Genomic DNA, 22,865 nt, shown 5'->3' with positions numbered 1-22,865 from the left:
GCGGATCAATGGCATTCATGGTTAGTTCGGGCATTCGAGTCGCGCATGGTATAGTGCCATGACGTGCAACTTGCAGGCGAGGATGGCCTCGCCGCCCGCTGGGTTCTCTTAATGCGTTACGGATGGTCTGTTTTTTTGGGGTCAATGTCTTCAACGGTCAATGGGGTTTGCGGCTGTACAATACACTCGAGGTTTGGGACTCGAAACAATGAGAATTCGCGCACATGATATCCTGAATCTTCTATCTTTTGTCACTTGCCCGTGAAGTCGTATTTGGTGCCGGCAGTGATATCTCGTTACAATCCTAACCAAGACCTGCTTTGGACTTCTTCATTGTCTGTGGCACTGGTTGCAGGATTCCCTTGTTGTCCAAAGCCCCAAGTGCGGTGCCGCTGCTCCAGCCCATTTTTTCAAGCATTGCTCGACCGCGATTCTCACTTCCAAGTTCCGGTGCAGTGGCTCCCACGACCTCTCCTTCGCGATAACTAGCCGCTGGGTTGTTGCTGTTGTTGTTTTGAGTTGTTCGTTTGGTTCGCTTGCCTTTAACATCTAGTCGTGGAAAGTAACGACGATTGATTTTGGCTACGGCCTGGTTAAAAGCAGCTTCAGCATATGGCAAGGTTCTTCCTGTCCTGTGTAGCATCGGCCGGCGCTGATCTGCCTTTCCAGTCGATTTGGATTTGATATTAAACTTGTTCGCTAGCTCGTGGATCACTTTTCGTGCGTGGGTGTCCATAGGCGGGAATGATAAGCTGGATGGAAGATTGGTCAGTGTCGGGAAATTGAACTCATTTATCACGCTGATTGCTTACGTTGCGTCAACCCCGATGAGGAAGGCTTTGATCTCCTCTGCCACTTGTTGCATGTTTATCCCGGTGGGATATTTGACCCTGAGATCCTCCGGCTTGCTTGCTTTTTTCCCTAGCATACCCAGGGCACGAAGCTCCTCTCGCTGCTTTTTGCGCTGGGATTTTCTGAGGCGATCGTTTCGCCAAGCGGCTTGTAAGGTTTGCTCCAATTCAGAGTCAGAGATATCGAAATTCATTTGGACTTTTGCTGCCTTGCCCTTCTTCCGTCGCAAACTGGGACGGTCCCAATCCATCACGTCAAACTCGTCATGCTGAGGGGGATTTCTTCCAGACTCTGACAAATTAGAGCTGACATACTCATCTGTCGGGACCGGATCTGGAATGTGACTTGATGCTTGGCCAGTTATAAGCATTGCCAAGGTTTGGTCGTTGAGCTCGTTTTTAGAGGAAGGGTGATGATTCTTCTCGTCGCCCATGAGTCCTTCGAGCCTCTGTGGCGAAATTTGGGAAGGGCGGCGCTCTTGAACAGCGTCATTAGTATACTCCAACCTCATGCTACCATATCCGAGACTCTCAGAGTCACTTTCGGGTACATTTTCCGCCTCATCCAGAGAACCTCCCAAATCTCGAGTGTTACGGGTGTCGCGAAACACTAGATTGTGGATTTCCCCATGGTGTTGCATGTTTGCAATATAGTCGGCAAGGAGCGCGTCATCATCGGCCCTTTTCCCTCGAGTGCATTGCCGCCGCTTCTGGTCAGCGGAGGCTTTGACTGGGTTCCTGTTGCTAGATTGTCCGTGGTCTCTCGAGATTGCACGGATATCCTCCTCTACTATTCGAATTTCGGTCTCCATCTGCGTTAATGCCATGGTGGACTTGGCTCTGCTGGACCACCCTCTGTCACGCCCCCTGAAAAGGATAATCTCATCTTCGCTGGAACTGCTAGGTTGTTCTGGGCGCTCAGGTAACTCAACAGGAACCTTTGCGGAGGGGCTAGCGCTCGTCCTATCTCCTTTCAAGTCAAAGAAAAATAAGTCCTCGTCTTGCCGCTCCAGGTCGGGTAATCCTTCCCCAGGAACTTTCTCCAATCCCCCTTCTCTTTCAACAGGGATTTGTCTCTTCTCATCAGTAGGTGTATCGCCAGCAGGACGGTTATACTTGCGATCAGGTGAGATGATGCGGTCATTCATCCAGCCGTGCTGTGGTCTCGCTTCTCCGCTGTCGTCCGCCTTCAAGAGGTCATCGTCTAATTGTTTCAAGGGCTCACTCGTGCCAGCACTGACAAAAGCTATGGGCTTTTGGCGCAGGCTGCTACGGGAATCCCAGTGGTTGTGTTGGGACGTGTTCCTGGCTTCGTCGGCCAGACTGAATCCTATTGAAACGCAACTTGTTCAGTATTCCTGCTTTCGGGATCGATGTTGAAGACAATTACCGGGGCCGTAAAATAGATCCCTTCTCTCAGCCAGGGCGTTGATTGGCAAACCTCCGCGTTGGGAGCCTCGCCCACGGCCACATTTCCTGCCCCTAGGAGCAGAAGAACTCTTTTTATTGCTTCGCGGCGGCATGGCTCCTGGCGACTAGGCGCATAGTGACTTGAGCAAGGTAAAGGCGAGATTGTGTTCACAAAACCGAGATTGCGTATTTGCGCTGATTGAAGAGTCGGATTCCCCGGAGTGGCGGACGTCGTGGTTGGCAACGGGTTTGATGGCTCCAAGATCTGAGTAGAAGGGTCAGCGATGAGTCACAACGCATTTCGACGGAAAGGACCAGTGATTCATACTCGGGGCTGGGGTTGTCTAGAGGCTTCACTGTTTTTTTTCCGAACACGCGGCTATGATCAGTCTTAGTTGAGACCGAGTTTCTCAAGAGAATTGAGGAAATGAGCCTGACGTGATGACCTCTGGCATAAAAATGTCACCTCTTAGGTAACTGCTACTTTAATAATGGTAGAAATGAACTTGTATCGATAAGAATTCGCACCTGCATTGGTACATCGCTACTACCAGCAATGGGGACCTGCGTACGGGTAGTACGAGTAGTTATAACTAGTACGGATGGTGACTACCTAAGTACTTAGTAGGTATCGGTACATAGTACTAATAACGCGGACACACTACTAGTAGGTTCTCCACCCTAGTTGGGGAACCATACGTCACACTCAATTATACCCCTGGCATGGACTTGCTAATTTCCATTCGCTGAGCTAGCCAAGTAATAAGGTACGCAGTGCTCCGTATGATACCTTCTGTGTAGTGCAGTTTCAGATGATTGAAACTTGATAGTAGCTTTATAAGTGACCAAAGTTCGGAGCTACTCTTCTTCTCAATGTTCTGGACAAGAGGAATGGGATTCTATATATAATAACCTGTCTTAGTCTATACTCTTTTAATCACTTTTAAATACTCTTATGGAAGTTATAGTTGAATAAGGTACGGAGTAGAGAGGCACGGATAGACTGGGGGGGCTGAACAACGATTGCTATCATATATGAACACTTCCTACTTACTTATAGTAGCTCTGTATCTTAGAACTTACTAGTATAAGTACCTAATATTTTAAGGTACTTGTTATAGATAATTTAGCATTGACAGTTGCCTCGAAGAGAGGCAGTAGTGGAAATATTAGCGAATGTGAAATGAATACTTAGTACCTTGCTCACAGTGTGTGCGTACAGTACAGTCGTACTCGTACCAGTAGCCACCCCAGACTACAACGCCCCGCAACCTTGTTAGAGTCATGAGGTAACATCAGCAGGTCAGCTGCGTCGCAAACCACACCAAGACGTTACGATCCTCGTTGAGTCGCCCTGAACGAATATCGGACATCATTCTCGACGCCGAACGACCTCCCCAACTTCGCCAACTTTGACCCTCAATATACGGCGACTTGTGCCGTCAACTATTGTTGGCCGTCGTCTCCTTCTCAGGCTCTCTGCTCCGATCATCCTCGCTGCACCGCGTCACTCCCATCGGTCCTTGGCAAAGTCCGGAGAACCTCCCGCAAACTTGTGTCAAATCTCTCGAAATACGATCTTTAGACTCCCAAAGTCGAGTACCATACGATTTCCAGCGCCAAAAAGAGGTCAGGGTAGTTGGTAGACCTCAACCTTTCATCCCCCAAGTGGTGGCCATTAGTAGCTACGGCCGCACCGGAGACGCGGGCAACACTTACTACTGCTGAGGTGCGGGTCGCGAACCGTGACGCATACGGCAGGCGAATACCAGGCTAGCAATTAGCGACACTACGTGCTCGAGAAGCCAAAGTGCGCTGATACTGTCGTCTGCTAAGTCGCTAGGCTTAGATTACCCGGGATGGAAAATACATTGGCCAACGTGGATTTAGGGCGATATCGGCGGATCGTCCAAATGTTCTGGGACCCCGAACCAACAAACGACGTTGTCGCCGACCAAGCAGTGTGGTGTCTAGGGCGTTCGTACCAACTTAGTGACAACAAACATGACCATAACATTTTGGAGAGCATGATACCCCCCTCCACATCGGAGGGCCAGTCTCACGCATGTACAGGAAAGGGTGTGGGAACCCGGCCTCCAAATACACCCGGAACGCCGCCAGAGTCAATACCCAGCAGTTTCTCATCGTCCCTCGCGTATGACGAGTCAGGGCAAGATGGAGGGTGGCCTCAAGGATTTATCAATGACTTTGAGGCTAGATTCTGGATGACCTATAGATCGGATTTCGAGCCGATCCGCAGGTCAAGTAATCCAAAGGCCCCCTCTGCAATGACATTATCAATGCGCATCAAAAGCCAACTGGGCGATCAAACAGGGTTTTCCTCTGACAGTGGTTGGGGCTGTATGATCCGCTCTGGTCAAAGCCTTCTTGCAAACACCATTGCTCTTTTACGGTTTGGACGAGGTAAGTCGCGGGACCCCTAACCATCCATTCAATACCCGAAGCTGCTCCAAGCCCCACGGCTATGAAACCAACGTAATGAACTCGCAAAAATGCTGACATTTTCTATAGGATGGCGTCGAGGGGATTCTCCCCAGCATGAGCGCCAGCTCATCCGTATGTTTGCCGACGATCCGAGGGCGCCTTATTCGATCCACAATTTCGTACAGCATGGCGCCAAGGCTTGTGGGAAATACCCAGGAGAGTGGTTTGGGCCTTCTGCAACAGCTCGATGCATCCAGTAAGACTGACTATGGCATGACATCCTCCGCTTTCAGCCATGGCAGTTAACGTACCGATATAGGGCCCTTGCAAACCCAAACGAACCGTCCCTCAAAGTATATGCTACCAGCGATGGACATGATGTTTATGAGGATAGTTTTATGAAGGTCGCAAAGCCGAATGGGGAAGAGTTTCACCCAACGCTAATTCTTGTTGGAACACGCTTGGGAATCGACAAGATCACACCTGTGTACTGGGAAGCACTCATCGCCTCGTTGCAAATGCCACAGTCGGTTGGTATCGCCGGGTAAGTCAATCCACCTTCACTTTAATTTCCTGCTTTCTGTGGCTGCCTCTGACCATGCCAAAGCGGCCGACCTTCATCCGCACATTATTTTGCCGGAACTCAAGGCTCGTTTCTCTTTTATCTCGACCCCCATCATACCCGGAAGGCCCTTCCCTATCACGAAGATCCAAGCCAATACACAGACGAGGAAGTGGATTCCTGTCACACCACTCGATTGCGTCGAGTCCACGTCCGAGAAATGGATCCCAGTATGCTCATTGGATTCCTAATCCGCTCCGAGGATGACTGGATAGAATGGAGACGATGTGTCAAGCATGTGCAAGGAAAACAAATCATCCATGTTGCCGATCACGATTCGACATTAGAAGGTAGCGCTGGTCCTGAGGGGCGACGAGGCGCCATTGACGAAGTCGAGACTCTGAGTGATGATGATGAACATACCACCCTTGACGAGTGATTACTATCGCGAGGGCAGGGGGAGGCGCATGGATAGTGGCCCAAGGCAACCCCCAGTGTATCCCCACCGTGCCTGCGGTACGGCAATCTGGTATTGAGTGCTGAGCGGTGGTGAGTCCTTACCAGCATATAGGACGTGTGGGAGGGGCTTGGTCTAGCGGTTCTGATTAAATAATACCACTCATAAGTGCGCAGTCAGTCACATATCTGAAGCGCGGTCCCATCAATATATTTTGCTGGGGCAGTGATGATCGGCTCTAAAAACTCCAGATCCTGGATATGTAGGTGGGCCTAGCTCCAAAGACCGCCATATCTAAGAGGGAATATAGGACCGTACCAAGACAGCTTGTCTACTTACCGCCTCATCTTATCGTGCTGTCCCCGGTGTGGTTTTGCCTTGACTGGTACAGCATGATCTTCGTCTCGCACATGTTGAAAAAGTTTTGACCTAGAGCCAAACACTTCCTCGCAAACGACACATCGATGCTACACCCGCACCCGATCAGTTATACTGAGCTCTTGGTAGCATCTGCCAGAAGATCATAGCGAAGTGGGAAAGCTCCAGTCTCATGAGGGGGCTTACTGTATCTGTCTCCCGAGCACTCTGCGCAGCCTTCTTCTCCCGCTTAGCCTTGGCTTTTCCAACTTTCTTCTTAGGTGGATTGTCCTGCAAAGAAGCTGTCTCGGTCGCGGCCAACAAATCATGGTCGACGCTAGCATCATCGCCCAGCTTCCCATATGGGTCAATCTGGTCAAGGGCAAGCCGGCGCTCGACTGCATTACGTGGTGCATAACCGTCGTCTTCTGTATCATCGTCGAGAACAGGGGGTGAGGGGTCGTCGCTGTCGTCTTGATCAATCACTCCCTCCTCCGTGCTGTGATCGCCCTGGTTACAGCCAAGGATGTTATAGTTTTCGTCGGAAGTGCCAGTCTCGTGCTCGCAGGGACCTGTGTGGTTGTACGCAGGTTTGGAGATTTTCTCTGCCCGGTCACCATCGAGGTGAAGCTTCGCTTCCTCTTTCAGCATGCGCCAGCGCAGCTTCTGGGCAGCTTTGACATGCTTTTTGCTGGCTTCGTGGACAAGTAGCTGCTTCTCGCTTTTGAAAGATTTGTTGCAGACAACGCACTCAAGCACCTCCGCCTCAGATTCCTCCTCTGTCTCTGGGAAGAGATCATCTTCGGCACTTTCTTCTCGAGACTGGTCCCATGATGGAGGCTCATAGGCTGCAATTCTCTCCTGGTTTGCCGCCCGCGCCCTCGCTGCCTGGACGGCAGCAGCGTCGCGCATAGATTTCTGGCGCTCTGACTCGGTGTGCGTGTTGGGGAGATACCGGGTATCGCGTTTCCGGACAAAGGCTACGAGAAACCTGACGGCATCGTTGAACTCCCGTGCAGCTTCGTCACGGATTTTCTTATTCTCCTTCTCCATCAGTCGGCGGATTCGGCGGTCGGGGGCATCAGATAGTCGATACTTGTCTTTCCACGAGAAAGACTTTCTGGTGGCGAAGCTGGTCCAGGCATTATAAAACGGTTTCACCGTTGAGTCGTAGTCATCACCTGACGATCCGAAGGAGGGATAGTTCGGAAGGTGGCCGCCATCGAAGTTGGCTGCGGCTTCCTCCTCCAATCCAAGGTGCTCGAAAGTTTCCCGGGCGATGCCGAAGAAGCCAGTTGGTTCATCATTGAAGGGTATTGTGCTGTTAAACCTGCTTATGAGGTTGTGTATCTCCTCAGTCGTGGTAAGGCGGACATTGTGAAATGTCCGGGGTTGCGCATCGTCGTCAAACCCATCGTTTCCGCTTAGTATTGCTTCCCGGTGGGCATCATACCAAGCCCTTTCCTGCGAGTCGGATAGAACCTCGTAGGCGGCCTGGACTTCGGCAAACCTTTGCGTGGCCACAGCGACGTCATTTATGTTCCGATCGGGGTGTAGCTCGAGTGCTTTTCTCCGGTACGCCTTCTTGATTCTCGGCTGGGTTAATGCGAAGTTCTAGTCCTTGCCGCACGGCGAGTGCGTCCATGTGACCGCAAGCACTCACTCTTCATCAGTCGCCTGCCTGTCAATGGCGAGGAGCTCATAGTAACAAGTCTTCGTGGGGTGTGCGTTTTGGGACGCATCTGTCCGGTTGGATGATTGCTGTGCTCCCATCGTGAACGATCGCCCGGCGTCTAGCCGCACAGGCGTTGAGCAGGAGTTGACAGTGTTCTGCGCAGGCTAGGGAATACGCTCTGTTGACTTTTGGGGCGGAGGGTCGAGAGGAGTTGAGAATGAAGTCCGTACATGCTACCAACAATCGGGTCACCTCAGTGCAGATGCAGGATGTTGTACGAAACTCCCGTGCCTATTGCCAGGCCCTAAGTAGGTACTCGGTGATCTAAGCAGTGTTAACAGAAGATACGCCACTAGGTGGCAAGAGCGAAGAATGTACATATGTGATGCATAAGTGTAGGTGGTGTTGTGATATCTACCAGTAGTAGATATTGTGCGTCCTTCGTATATTGTCGGTGGTGGTGGTCGATGAAGTCAATGCCAGTGATGCTGCGGGGCTCGTCTTTTTAGCTGGTCCCGCTTGGTCAAGTCTTGGGCGCTGAATGAAATTATTGTTACCGCTCGTCGCTCTGGGAGGTGGGATGGTATAACTACTCTACCTACCTTACCTACCTACCTAGGTACTTAGGTACACTTATACAGCACTAGTGCTTAAGCAGGCGACGTCCGTTTTGGAGCAAAAACGGGGTCGCCCGCGCAAGTAAGTACTAGGCAGGCTCATTTATTGAGGTACCGTACGTACTTCTACCAATAGTTTCCTGTGCTCTATTGACAGTCGACGACTTGGCCGTTTTTTAGCAGGCCTCTCGCACTTCTGAGCGTTACCCACCTCTGCCAGCCCTTCATCGCTCCCCTACTTCTCTGTTGAGTTGGGTATGGCGCAGCGAGATGCAAGGTTGATTGGTAACTTGTGATTGAAATACTATCCGTACTGGCTAGCAGTATTGATCTGAGTACCTGTGAGAGGGAGAAACAAGGCAGGTATTCGCACCGTTTGCGTACTAAGTACTTACTACGAGTATTGGTAGGTAGTAAACTGTGCGTACGTGCTGCGTAGTCGTACATTAATAATAATGCCTGCCCATGTGGTTCTATCCCTTGCCCCCAACATATGCCACCAACATGCTTGGCCTTTGATCTTCTTTGACTTAAGTGCCTCAAGTATCCGTGTCCGTACAGAAAACACTAATCGCAACGCCATGATCAACGTCTGAGTGGCTGCAGCAGGTTTACAACCACGTGCACCCTTGGGTCCCGCAAAGAGACCAGCGAGGGGCAAAATAGGATTCAGCATTTTTTTCCCACCCCCAACGCCACAGCATACCAAGCCGGAAGTACTACCCGACGCCAAAGGAGATCGGGCCGTCTAGGGTTGGCCGTCGAGTAGGCATCAATATCGGATTAATGATGTCGATATCGGCTTTTCTCTACGGGCCCGACTGATATCTATCCTCCATCTCCCTCGACCATGGCCGTGCCTCTCCCCGTCTGTTCCCAAGAGCCTCCATCACTTACCCTCAGCCATCACTGGCATAGAGCCAGCCAGCCAGCAACGAATAAGCACAATGAAGTTTGCCAGAGACTTCAAGGAGACACTCGCCAGCCAGGGTCAGTAGTACCCTTTGCTATCGCCACACTTGTCCCCCATACCCTCGGCGATCATTACTTGTGTGCTCCCGCTCTTCGTCGGGGCATGGGTGACTGATAGATGCGATCACAGACTTCCCACCTCACTGGGTTGAACAGGCCATCCCCTACCGCCAGCTCAAGAAATGCCTCAAAAAGGTGCAGGGCGAGCTCCAAGAACTGGGCCTTGACCCCGATACCCTGAGATCCTTAACGGATCCAGAGAATACATCGCCGGTTGCTTTGAAGTATCGCCTACTGAGTAAGAACATCATCCCAACCCCACGGGACGGCTCGACTAACCCGTAACGTCCGCATCGAAGGCTCGGCCGATTCCAACCTCGTCCGCCCCACACTCACCGTTGATGTCCATCTTAAGGACGGTATTGTTGTCGACGCTTCTCTTACGGCGACAACACGTCGGTTCTTCGAGAAAGTCGCCACGGAACTCGCCACTAACCGCCAGAAATATGTCGCTGACACTGCCGGGGAATGCAGTAGAGATGCAGACCACAAGGAAACTGGCAATTCTGGCAGCCTCAACGCAGCTCAGATCACGATTGACCGAGACGATCATGAGACCATCGAAGTCCCCCTAGTGTTCGACAATCGGTTTTTTGAGATGCTCCAGAGCGACGTCAACAATATTGACGCGCTGCAAGCCAACGAGCAGAGAGGCATGATCGAAGAAATATTTGCCCTACGTGACGAAATAGCTCTCGTATCAAAGCCAAGCCGCTTCTCCAAAACTGACCTTGCCCTCTGGAGACATATATTTGAACTATATCTGGATGCTGACGTCTTCTTTGCCACGAGCGAACAAGACCACGGGGCTAGGTCAAGCCAGGCCGCTCTCAAACAACTACAGTGGTTCCAGGGCGAAGTAGAGAAGCGTCACCTTGCTCGGGACTTCAGGCTTCGCGAGAGTCATGTGGCCCTTGCTCGGTTTCTCAAGCTCAATGCCAGCCTGCTCAAGAATATGCAATTCCAAGAACTCAACCGCCTGGCAGTGTTAAAGATTTTGAAAAGTTGGTTGCATAATCGGAGAAGCTCACGGCATTCCACGAGCACCAGCAGCTAACCTCAGTCACTAGAATTCGACAAACGAACCTCGTTGGGTATATCCAAAACTTTCCGAACCGTCGTCCAGCCCCACAGACTCATGGCCGGCGATATTGGAAAGGACGTCTGTGCCCAGCTTTCACAGGAACTAGTATCCGTGGTGCCGCAAGTTAACGACTACCTCTGCCCGGTCTGCTTCGCGTTGGCTTATCGTCCTGTTCGATTGGACTGCCAGCATGTCTTCTGCATACGTTGCATCGTAAAAATCCAACGCCGACGGGAAAAACACTGCCCACTTTGTCGGGCTGATGTCATCATGGAGGCTTCAGCTGGTAGGTGTACATAGTCTGTGGGCAACTACAAGTTAGGTAAGCTAATGGGACGAATAGACAACCTTGACATTGCTCTGGGGAAGTACATGAAGAAATACTTTGCCAACGAAGTCAAGGAAAAGCAGCGGGCCAATGATATCGAGCGTGGGATTGAAGATTATGGACCGACGTATACTCATAAGGAGTGTGTTGTCATGTGAATTGACAGCAAGAATCTCCTAAGGAGCCAAATCTTACCATTCAACCAACCTATCGACGCATGTGGATTATAGGAACGGCGGCACAGTTCGACGTGCTCTCCGAGCCATAGACACAGGCACAACGACTGATTGCTGCCGGTTTCACCAGAGACCCCCCAACAACATGGTCATGTGGGATGCCAGGGCTCCTTGCAGCACCTTGATCCCGCACGAACGTGTCAAGCAGCGGCAGATATCCGCAGATACCCGCAGATCCAGGCCTGCTACCCCTAGAATACTCTCCTACTCGCCATTTCGGTACTCCACCTGAGTGCTTTCGGCCGCCCCAAGAGCCTCCCTAAACGTGGCCTGCAGGTCGGAAGTCTCTTCCAAGCCAACGCTCACACGAACAAGCGACGGTTCAACACCAAACTGAGCTGCCCACGGTAGTTCCTGGTAGTGCGCTAGCAGGACATAGGGGGAGCAGAGGGTGAAGTTAGTCCCAAGACTCGGTCCCTTGGCGATGTCCATAGCGTCATAGAACGCTTGAGCCTGACTCTCGTGGTTGAAGACTATTGAAAGCAGACCACCATACCCACCGCTAGGAAGCCGGAAGGTATCGTAATTGGTGCGTGACTGATTGTATTTCGGATAGTAGACGCTCTTGACCATAGGGTGGTCGCGCAGGATGGAGCATATAGCATCGGCGTTCCCATTAATACGATCCACCCGGGATGCAAAGTCCCGGCTATTCCTCTCCATGAAGACCACATCTTCGGGCCAATACGTGTCTTCGAATTCAATATGCATGGCTGCCTTGAGAGATTCGTAATATCGGCTATTGGGATTTAAGATTGCGCTCCCACCCATGACATTGGAGTCTCCTGAAAAGATTTTGGTGAGGCTGCTAACCACAATGTCCGCGACAGGGAGAACATTGATGTTGGCGAACGTTCCAATAGTCTCGTCGACGACGACGGCGAAGTCGAATTCGTCGGCAAGCCTGCGAATTCGACAAAGATCAGGGCACTTGAGAAGTGGATTGCCCGGGAATTCGCAAAACAGGGACAGAAACCGCTCACCCGACCTCAGCGACTGTTCCAAGTGATCAAGGTCGTCATCTGAGCCATGACCGTAGAAGACACAGCCTGGTCCGAACTTCTGGAGAATTTTGAGGGTGTCAACGTAGGGAAACCCAAAGTTGATGCTCTTCAGGTTTGGCCGCGCGGCCAGGAGGGCACGATGAGCATTGAAAATGGCATTCATACCGGCCGGAAAAAGATAGACATCGTCTTCACGAAGGTTGTGGAGGCCACGTGAGTTGGGGGTCATAGCTGGTAGGTGGTCTTCCGCGACGTCGACCTCACCGGCCACGGCACCAGCAATGCGCCTCCGAATTGCCGATTTGGCTCGCCCGACGAGCGACAAGTCCAAGTTTCTGCCGAAGCGCTCCTCTAAAAAGCGGTTACTCTCCTGTGATTCATTGGCGGTAGTGGTAGTAGTGCTTGGTGAAAATTGGGAATGATTCGACTTCGGTGCAGCCGTGATGCCATCGATAGATCCCGGTCGCTGGTAACGCTTGGGCCCCTTCAACGGTCTGGACGGAACGCTGGAGATCATTTCCAGGGCTGCAGTTTGTGGGACTAGGAGCTGATCTTTGAATAAATCGTGGCAAAATTCGGCACGCCTACTTGAAACGCCGTCGCCTGTGTGCTGCCAGTACTGTTTGGCAATCCCTTGGACCTCGCTCGGAAAAAGAACTGCCGAGATCGTCGGTGACAACTGGGCCAACATTGACGACACGGAGCGGCTGGTGTCCAAGCCTAGTTCCACGATGGACAAACTGGAAGACAGTTCGGGGGGGATACGTGACTGAATGAATTCCAGACACCGGGTGGCTACCCGAGCGGATGGGAATAACATCGCCTTTTGCGTGGATTCGCCATACCGTGCCACGATTTCATCAGCAAAAGCCCCAATAGTTCTGTGGACAAAGAAACTGTGTATAGTGTCAGCCAAGTACATGGCTTTGTACTTCCGAGTTTGACTCGAACTATGAGGGTTTACCGGGGGTAGCCTGATGTCATCCTACTGACAACCCATTCTTCACCTTCCTCGTAGCCGACATTCGACTTCCACGTAGGAAGAGACACACTGACTGCCTGGAATCGATGTCAGCCGGGGGTGGAGTGTTCTTAGATTTCACACGGTAGTGATTAGCCCTCACATGAGCAGTGTCAGGGGGAATAGATTCCCCTAGGCCAAACGCAGGCATGGTGGTGTCGAAAATATGGATTCCTTATGTCTGTTGATGTGAGGTAGAGAGATCCTATAAGGGTCTCAAGTCCGATGTGACAGCCCGATTGAGGAGCAAGTTCGGCGAAAACCTCGTCTATGATTGAGGAGTGTGGCGGACAGAAAGCGACGGGCAACTCGTTTTTATGTCTCGCCAGGGTGGGTGGGGATTTCAACAAACCGGGACCAAAACTCGGCTTAGCCTACCTTAATGAACAAAAATTAAACACTGCCCTAGATTAAAAAGCCCTTTCCTCTAGATCAGTCTTCTCTCTGTCTTTATTTAGGCGTTGATTTCGTTGTTTATATATATAACGGGTAAGGGAGGCTGCAGCAGATGAAGGTGAGTTTTGTCGGTATCCCATCCCCAACTCTAACTGTATCCGAAAATCGGAGGCGTCATGGTGGGGGAGGGGCGAGCAGCTGCTACCTTGCCCAGGTACACCTACGTCGTACTTACGTCGTACGTACTTCCTACTAATAGCCCCCACCTAATGTACTTAGGTACCTGGTAAGTACTCCGTACGTGCCTACGAATATCTATTACTTCTGGATTATGATCGAGTCATCTATAAATTATAAATCTATATTGAATTCTCCCCACCAGCACATAGAGGTACCATGATGTTTTTTTTATATGCTTAAGTCAGTAGGTAGGTATAGTTAAGCGAAGCAGTTTCATATGAAAGTATTAATAAGAGGGCAAAGCATAGCTTCCGGATTTGCTTTATAATCAGGGGAAATAACCATACTAAACGGCTTAACTCGACTAGTTATTAGTCAGAATTTTAGTCTTCCACCACTCTATGCCATTTTAGAAGTACTAGTAACATCACTGTATAGAATACGATTTCGCTACAAGGTAAATACTATAACATGAAGGCAAGAGACAAATACGCTACGGTAGTTATCGTTTACACCATATCCTACATCATATGAACATAACAATATGATAGTAGGTAGATACCTAGGCAAGCAGTCTGGCAGATAACATAACATAACGCAACGCAATAGAATACAGTAAGATTGCTTCAAACTGCTAACGGCGGCTCCAGGCAGGGCCCCAGAAGACCCTCGGAGAGGCCCCTCTCCGCCGAGGGAAAAATGGTTAATCAACCTATAAGAACAGACAGCTCTCGCAGCCAGAGGTTTCGCAGGGAGACTCAATACTAATCAAGAATAAGCCGCTGTAGGTGGAAAAGGCCGCACGCAGGGCGCGCCGTAGGCTTATTGCGCGTGAGGACGGACTAGAGAGCAGCTTTGCTTGCACCCTGATGATCGTGTGTCTATCAGATTTATACTTAGATATTACTAGTTACGTGACGAAGCTCCTTCCTGGAGACGATTAAAGAGAATAAATAAGGCCTATAAAGAGAAAAAAATCATTTCCCACCCCCCTGGAAGAATTCCGTTGCTTAGAAAAGAGCCTATACACTGGTAAGAACCTATATAGCATCTTCTGCCGTCTCTAAAAACGAGGGTCGCCCGCGTAACTGAGATACTTGCTTTAAGTACGAGCGAGTTATGACTTCCGAGGAAACTATCATCCTTACAGAGTCAAGTTTCAACTCACCGGCCAACTTAAACGACACGCAGAACTCCACTATTTTCCTACATATCTATATGGTAGATGGGATTCTGTCCCAGCTTCAGGTTTGACGTGAACGGGGCTACTATTACATGCACGCCGGGAACTAGAGTCTATCCAGTGAATAGCCTGCTATATGAACAGGCTAATTTCACAAGGTGATTTACTTTGTGAAACACTTCAGATGCTATATTCAGAGCTTAATACTATAAACAGCCCCGATAACTCGCTGGACTTGTTCTGGTCCGACCGAAGGGAAGGGCCCAAGTCCCCATGTACCTAGAGACCATTGGGCAGCCATGCTGCTATACCAGACAATTAAAGTCTTGCTTGAGCTGGTCTCCGTGATGGGCTATGATATCCAAATCGGCGCCCTTCCCTCTTGGACATGGAATCCTTTGTCATTCGCGACGGCTTTTTCTTTCCATGGCCTAGGCAGCCGACATTCCCTCCTAGGGCAGTTCCGTTTAGTGACGGCGGTTGTGACTCTGACGTCCCCCTTTGCTACCCGCGCAACTGATGCTATCGCTAGGGGCAAGGCTTTCCAGGTCATCATCCCACATGGCATGGCTACTCCCGACTCCGCTCCTGGGAAGAGGTACATCCCAAGGGTCCCAATTTACATGACTGCTTCCCAATACGCTCCCTGGTAGCGGCACTCGTCTTGCTGAGACGTGACTGGGTGCCTTCTTTGTTTGGTCCCTGGACCGTTCCCGCATAGTTGGGACGCTAACATAGCTGGAGCGTCGACCTCTGGGAGCGGTCTCATATTCCGAGGGTTGATGTTCCCTTTCAGGTTGCCTCGCCGTCACATATGAGCGATGACTCCTGGCTGAGACATACGAGTCATGGTCGGGATCGTGGTTGGAACGGTGTGACCTTGAGAGCGGTGGACGTGAGACAACCGACTCTGGGCCAGCGTTGCGCCTCGTATGAGTTACATTCCTGTGGTCCCAATCGTCGGGTAGTGCCAATGGTACCCTCTCATGCGGGATCTCGCTTCGTGCGCGGGCGCTGGGTGCGCGACCGACACTGATTCGAGACCCGTGTCGTTTGCGAGTCTCGTCTGCACCATCCGCAGTGCGGCTGATGGAGGAAGCTCTAGTTCGGGTGGGATCCTGAGTGGCTGACCCTTGAGTTAGGTAACGGGGCGGAGGGAAGGGGTCCACGTCGTACTTGACGTCCTCATCGCCGTCCACGTACGACCCTCTGATGGGTAGGGGTTGGAAGCTGGGTTGGGCTATCTCTCGGGGAATGGGGTAGTCGTGGATGGGACCTTTCCCGTTTCTGGTCCTGGCTAGGAAGTCATAGCCTGTAACTGGCTTCTCGGGAAATGTTGCTCTTCGTGGCAATTGTGTGGGGCGTTGGTGTTCTCGCTCATGGGACTGAGCGACCTCCTTAGGATTTGAGACAAGGCCATAGGTGAGCGCCGCTCCAGCAGCTGCACCTAGCAAGGCCCCAACGACGGTCGTTGTGTTCAACCCTCCCATTCGGGAACTTTGGCGTGGTGATGCCGGTTCTTGTGCCTGTCGGGAAGCGGTCACCTGGACAGGAGGGGGTGCGGGTGATGGAAAAGCTCCGTGGGAGGAGCGATGACTACCGGAGTGTGTGGCTCCATACTGAGCTGGTGCCATAGCGAAAGGTTCCCGTAAGATGGGGCGATGCGTGAGCTGAGGGGTGCTTTGCGGGCTGGCCTCGAAATCGTGATTCCACTCGAGGACGTGGGGTCTCGTCCAGCCTAGCTTGGAAGTTTGTTCTTGTGCGGATATTGGGTCGTGGCACACTTCAAGCCTGTTGCCGTCGTGGTCGTATATAACAGCCCTTGTCACGGTGACTCCGGCCTCGTTATTCACCCAGGGCCCTTTGTTTGCGCGCTCACGATCGTTGTAAAATTGTTCGAGGCCACGATGATCTCGAAAGAGGGACCACGAGGGGGGTTCTGTTTTCAACCAGCAACTGTGAGCGGCAAAAACGGCCGACCTTCGAGGGACGCTAATCAACAAAGATGATAAACCAGGGGGCTTCAGAGGGTTTTCAGATTGCCTGACTTCCAAGATGATGTCCTCTCGGTCCACGCCGTACGCCACTGAGGACTGTAGGGAGGACCTATCTTCCCTGGGGCGTGGGTATATGCAACGGAGACCTAGTGTCTGGAGGATAGCGGAATAGAATGACGACGATGAGGGTAAGTGGGAGACCTCGACGAAGGGAATCATTCCTCCTTATAGTCAAATACTGAGCAGAGGCAGTGGCGTAGGCGGTCGTACCCGTGGGCTGCGTGTGGGCCAAGCCAGTTCCTGTGCCTGATGGGAGGCAAGAGTCAGGTAGTATCCCTTGGAGCTGCGCCTACCGCTTTCTTGCCTGACCGATGGGGTAGGTTGTTTCTTGTGGACCAGCTGGGTAGCTGGGTAAGGCACTGGCTAGCAGGTGAACTGGCAGACAAGCCCGAGGGAGGGACCCTTCCCGGCCAGGCAGAGGACGAGGCGTGAAGAGTTTGAGAACTTGCACGAAGAGTATAGATAGGCTCGAGGTGTTAGGCAAGAGTTTCGGGACTGTGACGAGCGAAGGTGGTCAAAAACGGCCTTATGGCGGAGAGAGGTGGGCGGCCAAGGCAGGGAAAGCGCAATACTACCATGCCATGGCGCCTCACCCACCAAAGAATGTCCGCGATGACTGGCTGTGAACGCATGCACGTATCATGCATGCAGCTTGACCCATATACAGTCAGTCACCCGCTCGCCTTGTCGCCATGAGAGCGGTCGCCCACCATGAGACTTTTTCTTACCGTCTTCTGGCCTTGGCAGCATAATCGAAATTGTGATCACGGCCCTTGTTGCCGGTGATGAATAGATAGGCTTGAGGTAAAAGCAAGTTCATGGTGTGCTATACCACATGTGTGACGCGTTACGTCCGTGACTTCAAGTTGTTTGTTGTGGGGACAGATATTTGGTAATAGTACCTAGGTACGGAGTATACGTAAGGTGACACCTGGCTACGAATACTACTGGTAGGTTTGGGCAGCATTGCGGGACTTGATGTGGTGCTGCCACGTCTCGCGAGGTTTTAGTGGAATCCACAAGCTGCCGGAGGTAAACTTGTTGGCCATCTTAAGTACTGGTAGGGATAATACTGTATGCGCTATATGGAGTACCTCGATACTTATCTATAGGCAAAGCTCGGTGTTGCCACGTAAACAGCTGCTACAAGCCAGGTCTGAAAACATACCCCCGCCCGCGATGGTAGGCGGTAGGTATGGACATGGTAGTAGTACTACTTTGAATGTAGATGCTAAGTAGGTAATTTAACTACTACTTTAAGTACCTACTGTAGTAAGTAAGGTATCTTGGTGAATGACATTCCAGGGCAGATGAAGTGAGCCGTGGACAATGAGAAGCCAACTCAGCAACCGCACAATTCCGAAAGGCCCATCAATAGATGTGAGCAGTAAATCCCACCTGAGCATAGGGAAAGGCGCACTGGCCATCATGCCTCTTGCAGTTCTGAGCGACGACGGTGAAAAATGCCATGTGGATAACCTAAGCATTGATAGATTTCCCCTCTCGATAAACCAACATCAAACAACGAGAAATACCATATTCCGAGTGAAATATGTAATCTAAATGTCCTCCTCATCTCGCTCTGTTTCTGATCATTGACTATAGACTCTGTGTAGCCCATGAATTCATCTTCCTAGTATTATACCCTTCCTCCTACAAGCCTCTTCTTACCATCCTCCTTGAAACACGGCAGTTCTAAGCCGGGCCTTCCGCTTTGAGAAGCAGGGGAAATGAGAGCGAGATATGCTATTTCTGCTTCCACAACGTGGTATTCGATAGACGGAATGCAGTGAGAAACGTTGAAGTGACTCTCCGAAAAGGCAGGGAAGCCCGCTCGGGGATCCGGTGTTGAACGCCTCCGTGTTTTGGTTGTAAAAACAAGCGATAGCGCAAATCGCACAGATCCAAGTCTTTGGCGAGCTACAACGCTGAGCGACGATGTTGTATCGTTGATCAGCTATGCAGCCCGAGGTCTCGCTGAGACCACACCCTCCTTCAGCCATCATTCCACGGGGCGATGACCTCCCACAGACAGTGAGGGCGTGCGTGGAGCTCTGTCACATCACAAAACGTCCCATACGTCCTCGACAGCATGGCAGAACTTGCTGCAGGCCACACTAGCCGAGAGCGAGTAGTTACTGATGGCAATCTTTTCGTCCACGAGTGAATCGGCAAAACTGTCGTTGCCCTTTGCCATGGCGCCAACAAAGACACAGATGCTCTCCTTGGGGCCGAGAGTCTCGATGAAGTCGCGGCAGCGTACGAGAGGAGCATCGAAGCTTAGTGTCACCTTGCGACAATTCGGGGGTAGGTGATCGGTGATGGGATTCTGGATCACACGGAGAAGCTTCTCGTTTGAGTTTGTCGAGCGGATAGAAAGCCGATGTAATAGCTGGACCATGAGGCCTGCGAAGCGTTTGAAGGTTCGAGGAATGCGGACTGAAGGAGAGACTTCAATGAGAACACCCTTCGCTGTGTGGATGTAGATTTGGAGTCTGCCAGCTTTGTTGATGGGTGAGTCGAGGAGGGTCAGCAAACACTAGGGAGGAGGTAAAGTCAGCATGTTGAATGCAGACGCGGGAAAAAAGAGCCGAGAGGCAAAACCTGATGGGTGATGTCTGGCCGAGCATCACTGATGTCTCGATTCATCTTTCGCAAGACTCCAATGTGCTCATCGCTGTTGAGGAGCGAGTACTTGTCTTCTCGATGTAGGCCCGCACGGCTGGAGCCACCGTGCGATGCCTTATATGTTTCGAGACTGGCATTGGAGAGGACGACAATCAGGCGTTGGGAGTCTTTGTCTGCAGGGGGAATCGGTGTGTTCTGCTCTGCAACAAGCTGGGGCAAGGCAGGAGGAGGCAGCGATTGCGTTCCTGAAGAGTCATCACCGCCAATGTCAGCACCATGCGCGTTTTAGAAGCAATATGCTCTAGGATTGAGGATGGAGGGCTCTTGAGCTAGGAGGGGAGTGTCAGAAGCTCCCTGGCATCGTCCCATGCACCGAACGTTCATGTGCCCTCCTTTCATCAATTGGGGCACGGTCCTTACTTGGCCGCTTCACGCCAGTTGGGCGCTCCGTTGAAGACATCTTGATGGGCGTTGAGAACGTCGGGAACGTTGAACGGGAATTCTCACGCTGGGAAGCTTGTCGAGGTTGCGATCTTGGCAGTGAGTGAGACGGCCAAAACCTTGTTAATATACTAACGAAACCTTCTATACGAAAGAAAAGGACAAGGGCAGCGTGCAGAGAAAGGTGAGTGACAATTGCAAAGTTAGGGAGACGGAAACCGTTGCGCCTTTTGAGGAACAAGGGAAGGCGGGGGCGCAATTTTCGTTGAGGGCCCGGTGAACCTGACTCGGATTGACCTGACCTTTCAGCCGAAATGGGGGAACCTAGAAAGTCGCTTGGCCGCCAACCCCAACTACAGTAGTACGGAGTACTGGATACCTACTACTAGGTACCTATTACTGCTACTACTAGGTAGTGCTACGTATAGTACTAAGTATACTCGTACTCCGTATCCGTATCTGTACGGGGTACTCGTGCGGACAACGAGCCTGCGAGTACCTACCTGCAGATTAATGGGGCAAGCTCTGTACTGACTAGTAGCTTACATAACGTGACTCGGCGGATTGGCAGAACACCTTCCAATCAACGGACAAGCCGCGCTTAGGCGCGTGTTCCAATCGCTGGTCAGACGTCCTCCAGAAAAAAAGTCAACGACCGACGACAACCACTCCAACATCTTTCGGCCACGACATTTAATTACTCTATTTAGATACTGGAAGGCGCTAGTCATTGATACAAAAGGCGCCAAATATGTTTTCACCGGTCGCCAAGGCAGCCCGCCGTGTGACACACGAGCTCCATGGAGTAGTGGTATCAGCCGGACTGATGGAGAAGACTGCGAAAGTACGCGTTGGTGGTCAAAAGTGGAATAAGATTGTCCACAAGGTTCGTTTAGATGCTCAAACGCTTTTGAAATGGCTTAAAACGAGATTGGCTGACGTTTAGCTACTGGTAGTGGTTCGCTGACCCAAAACACTATCTCGTTCACGACCCCAACTCCTCCCTTCGCACGGGCGACGTTGTCTCTATTAGGCCAGGATGGCCTACCTCCCAACATAAACGCCATGTTATTAAGCAAATAATAGCTCCTTTTGGAGTCCCGATCGACCAGCGTCCGCCTGTACCGACCTTGGAGGAATTGATTGCGGAGCGAGAAGCTAAGAAGGCTGCCAAGGACGAGCGTCGTGCAACCAGAAAGGGGGAAAATGTACACATCGGAGAGGAGAATAAATAGTAACTTCCGTTAGAGTTGGTGAAAGACGCTATGTGAGAGAGAGGTATTTGAGTACGCGGGAGGACAAGAGGGCGGCGTCTAGTTCAGCGTTCTGGCATCATCTTCGACCGGAAAATTGGATTTGAGAGAAGAGGGAACGCATCATATGTATTGGCGTGCGGACATATCCAGCTTTGGAAACTCACGAACACCTTTAAGGCAGGGGGTGTGGGCCCTTCAATGGACACCAAGGAGCCTGTTGCAAGGTACCACCAGCGGCCGCTGCTCCAAGGATCATGCTGGCTATGTAAACTACTGTATATTGAAATCACGGTTTAACATTTAACTAAAAAGCGCGTGCATGTCTCTGAACGGCCTTTTTTTTTGGGGGGTTTTTTTTTTGAGAGAAAAGATAAAATAATAAAATAATAAAAATAAAAATAATTCGGTAGGCTCGAGCTGAAGGCAGAAATGAAGACTGTATTGACGATCTTCAGCCAAGGTATGAACTCTAGCTAGGCCTAGCCACCTCTTTCCCCGAACTCCCTCGCCCAATCCTCATATTCTTTCAAGCCTACCTTGCTGACGCTAGGTCGAATGGCACCAAGGCTTGTCTTGAAGTCCAGTAACGTAATGGGCCTAATATCGTCCATGGTCATATGCAGCAACGCATCCCCCACCGACCGCAGCGGTCCCATTGCCGCGTCTTTTGCAAGCGCAGTAATATCAGATCCCGAAAAGCCTGCCAATACATTACAAGGTTAGTTCTTTTCTGTATAAAGACTTCCCTGATCTTACCTTCTGTTAGATCGACTAGCTCGCATATGTCTCGGTTTGAGAGCCCGTGCTTTTGTTGTCCTAATAAGGTACGCAATTGTGTCGCTCGCGTTGAGGCTTCGGGGAGTGGTATATACTGTCGTCTGACGAAGCGCCGGCGAGCTGCCTCATCAATGGCCCACGGTAGATTCGTTGCGGCGAGCACTAGTACACGATTTGCATCGCCTCTTTCTTTATCCTTGTCTGTGGTCTCCCTTCCTGCTGCTGCTCTTTGGAGATCACCCCATTGTATGAGGAACTCAGTCTTAATCCTTCGAGTAGCTTCGTGCTCCCCGGAACCAGACCGCTGGGAGAGTAAGGAGTCGATTTCATCGACAAAAATAATGCTCGGCGCTAGCAATTTGGCGAGACCAAAGAGTGCCTTCACAAGTTTCTCCGATTCTCCAAGAAACTTGCTCGTCAAGCTACTGGCTGATATAGAAAAGAAGGTCGACCGTGATTCGGTCGCTACCGCCCGGGCAAGCATTGTTTTTCCTGTTCCGGGAGGCCCAAAGAGGAGCATCCCTCGAGCCGGTTCCCGGAGTCCCATGAACAGGTCAGGGCGAAGGAAGGGGTAAACGACCGCTTCACGGAGGGCATTCTTGGCAACTTCTAAACCAGCAATATCCCCCCAATGAACCTCGTCGCCCTGCACCACAATATCGTTGAGAATCTGTTTTGCTGCTGACTCATCAAGTCCTGCTGGCAAGTTTCTAAGTATGGCTTCCTTCCTCTTCTTCCATGATGAATTCTCGTTGCAGGTTTCGTCTTCCGTGAGCTCGTCAGAAGTATTATAACTACCGCGTTCAGGAACGCAATCTGTTCCTTTTGCCCTGCGTAGTTGTCGGGCGACCGGCACCTTATTGTCGTC

The 22,865-nt window shown here is 51.2% G+C and overlaps 4 protein-coding genes across 4 annotated transcripts; 1 reads left to right on the top strand and 3 right to left on the bottom strand.

Annotated features, from left to right (window-relative positions):
- Positions 1 to 6,208: 6,208 nt before the first annotated feature.
- ACO1O0_007389 (uncharacterized protein) lies at positions 6,209 to 7,855 on the bottom strand (the record flags this gene model as incomplete). The annotated part of the gene is made up of 2 exons (XM_083196762.1): positions 6,209 to 7,673; positions 7,746 to 7,855. The coding sequence occupies 2 exons, from the start codon at positions 7,853 to 7,855 to the stop codon at positions 6,209 to 6,211; spliced, it is 1,575 nt and encodes a 524-aa protein (XP_083047970.1).
- Positions 7,856 to 9,321: 1,466 nt separating this feature from the next.
- ACO1O0_007388 (SPX domain-containing protein) lies at positions 9,322 to 10,976 on the top strand (the record flags this gene model as incomplete). The annotated part of the gene is made up of 6 exons (XM_083196761.1): positions 9,322 to 9,364; positions 9,477 to 9,644; positions 9,706 to 10,410; positions 10,477 to 10,634; positions 10,791 to 10,812; positions 10,834 to 10,976. The coding sequence occupies 6 exons, from the start codon at positions 9,322 to 9,324 to the stop codon at positions 10,974 to 10,976; spliced, it is 1,239 nt and encodes a 412-aa protein (XP_083047969.1).
- Positions 10,977 to 11,258: 282 nt separating this feature from the next.
- On the bottom strand, positions 11,259 to 12,575 carry STR2 (pyridoxal phosphate-dependent transferase; the record flags this gene model as incomplete). Its single annotated transcript, XM_083196760.1, has 1 exon — positions 11,259 to 12,575. One exon carries the CDS (start codon positions 12,573 to 12,575, stop codon positions 11,259 to 11,261), a length of 1,317 nt encoding a protein of 438 aa, XP_083047968.1.
- Positions 12,576 to 18,957: 6,382 nt separating this feature from the next.
- On the bottom strand, positions 18,958 to 19,983 carry NEP1 (18S rRNA pseudouridine methyltransferase; the record flags this gene model as incomplete). Its single annotated transcript, XM_083196759.1, has 3 exons — positions 18,958 to 19,434; positions 19,500 to 19,723; positions 19,944 to 19,983. 3 exons carry the CDS (start codon positions 19,981 to 19,983, stop codon positions 18,958 to 18,960), a joined length of 741 nt encoding a protein of 246 aa, XP_083047967.1.
- Positions 19,984 to 22,865: the final 2,882 nt, after the last annotated feature.

Source organism: Amphichorda felina (assembly GCF_050947745.1).
Source record: "Amphichorda felina strain 45539 chromosome Unknown scaffold_7, whole genome shotgun sequence".
NCBI classification, from domain to species: Eukaryota; Fungi; Ascomycota; class Sordariomycetes; order Hypocreales; family Bionectriaceae; genus Amphichorda; species Amphichorda felina.
The sequence above is the reverse complement of the archived record's forward strand: the minus strand, read 5'-3'. Positions and strand labels throughout refer to the sequence as shown.